General features: G+C 50.1%; 1 protein-coding gene across 1 annotated transcript; it reads left to right on the top strand.

Moving 5' to 3' along the window:
* Positions 1 to 1,088: 1,088 nt before the first annotated feature.
* Positions 1,089 to 1,475, top strand: LOC127768235 (LOB domain-containing protein 22-like). Its single transcript, XM_052293772.1, has one exon. It carries the CDS (start codon positions 1,089 to 1,091, stop codon positions 1,473 to 1,475), a length of 387 nt encoding a protein of 128 aa, XP_052149732.1.
* Positions 1,476 to 1,887: the final 412 nt, after the last annotated feature.

A 1,887-nucleotide genomic window follows, 5' to 3' on the forward strand; every position in this document is an offset into this window, starting at 1 on the left:
ACAAAAGTGTGTTTTGACACGAATTTTTTCCCAGCCTGAATTTTCATATATTTTAAATACGAATGAACGTCGGATCGCCATTGCAGTGATCAGCCCAGCGTAGTGGTCCTGAGACTCACCGTTGGCCATGCACATGCAGCTGAATTTTCCCTTCAGCGTGTGCTAGCATGTGTGGTGGACTCGCTCCGCGCTGACGAACCTTGTCTTGAGGCACTCCCACACTTGTTTCGCCGTCTTCTTCTTTGCGACCCGCATGAGGAGATCCTTAATTTGGAAGCGCCTGGAGCAAGTGCGACCGGCCTCACCTTGTTGTCAAATGCCCTAATCTTCCATCATCGCCTGCACCCAGATCACCTAGCTTGTGTAGTTGGTTGCAGTGAGTTGCGGGTAGAGGAAAGCACTCCCCGTGCTGCGTCTGTCGTAGTGACGATCGACATAGCTCTGTTATCACTTGTTGCCTAGAACCTCAATCGAACACCTTATATCACTTGTTGCCTAGAACCTCAATCACACCTTGCGGGCAGGGACTCTAGTTGCCCGGCAATGCCAAAGAACAAAGAACAAAGAACTTAATTTGGGACCAATCTTTGTGACTTTGTGTGTTTTCTATTGAATGGAACAAGAGTTGCGATACAATTTGTGAGGAATAATGTTTCCTTTCCTTTTTGTAGCAAAGTCTAAAATCAGAATCCAGCACACGTGCATGCACACTAGCTCGATTAATCTGAAAATTTGGAACACCACGCACACACGCTCTGATCGCGCTCCCAGCATCTAGCTCGCTCCAATCCTGTTATATATATTCCGTTTTCCCTGGTTTCTTAACAGTGAATCCGACTCGGACTTCTTGATCGATCGTCTCTTTTCTCGACGTACGCACGTACACAGACCGAATCGGATTAATTATTTGTGGGCGAGCACTGTCTATATATATATCACTCCGGTGGCCCAAGCGAGCGAGCCGACAAGCCTAACTTGCCACAGATCGATCTCTTGCTGGATTTTTCAACGAAAACCCCTCGCTGACCTCACGCCGCGCGCAGCCGTCGTACGTACGTCGTCGTACTCGATCGTCTTCGACGACGGCAATGGCCGACCCGCCGCCGCCGCACCATCCGCCGTGCGCCGCGTGCGCGCACCAGGGCCGGCCCAGCTGCCCGGCGGGCTGCCCGCTGGCGCCCTACTTCCCGGCCGACCGGCCGGAGCGCTTCGAGTACGCGAACCTCCTCTTCGGCGTGGACGGCATCCTCTGCCGGCTGGAGGCGGCCGGCCCGGACACCGTGACCCGGCGCGCCACCATGGCGTCCATCGTCTTCGTGTCGGACGCGAGGGCCGCCGATCCCGTGCACGGCGCCTACGGCGTCATAAGGAACCTCCAGCAGGAGCTCGCCAGCGTCAAGGCCGAGATCGCCGCCATCCGGCAGAAGCAGCAGCAAGCCCAGCAGCCGCCGCCGGCGCTGGAGGACGGCCACTAACTAAGCCTACGCGCCGCCATCCGCATTTATATATGCATGCTGTGGAGACGGTTCAATTAGATTATGTTTTTCTTAGTAACTCATTAGATTGCTGCAATATTAATTATCTGAATTCAGAGTTTAGCTCCATGTTTCGGAAATCTATACTTTCTACTCCCTCCTTCCCTAAATGTTTGACACCGTTGACTTTTTAAAACATGTTTGACCGTTCGTCTTATTCAAAAACTTTTGTGAAATGTGTAAAACTATATGTATACATAAAAGTATATTTAACAATGAATCAAATGATAGGAAAAGAATTAATAATTACTTAAATTTTTTTAATAAGACGAATGGTCAAACATTTTAAAAAAAGTCAACGGCGTCAAACATTTTGGGATGGAGAGAGTATATAGTTTGTACCTACTAACAA

This window comes from Oryza glaberrima, chromosome 1, assembly GCF_000147395.1.
Source record: "Oryza glaberrima chromosome 1, OglaRS2, whole genome shotgun sequence".
Taxonomy (NCBI): domain Eukaryota; kingdom Viridiplantae; phylum Streptophyta; class Magnoliopsida; order Poales; family Poaceae; genus Oryza; species Oryza glaberrima.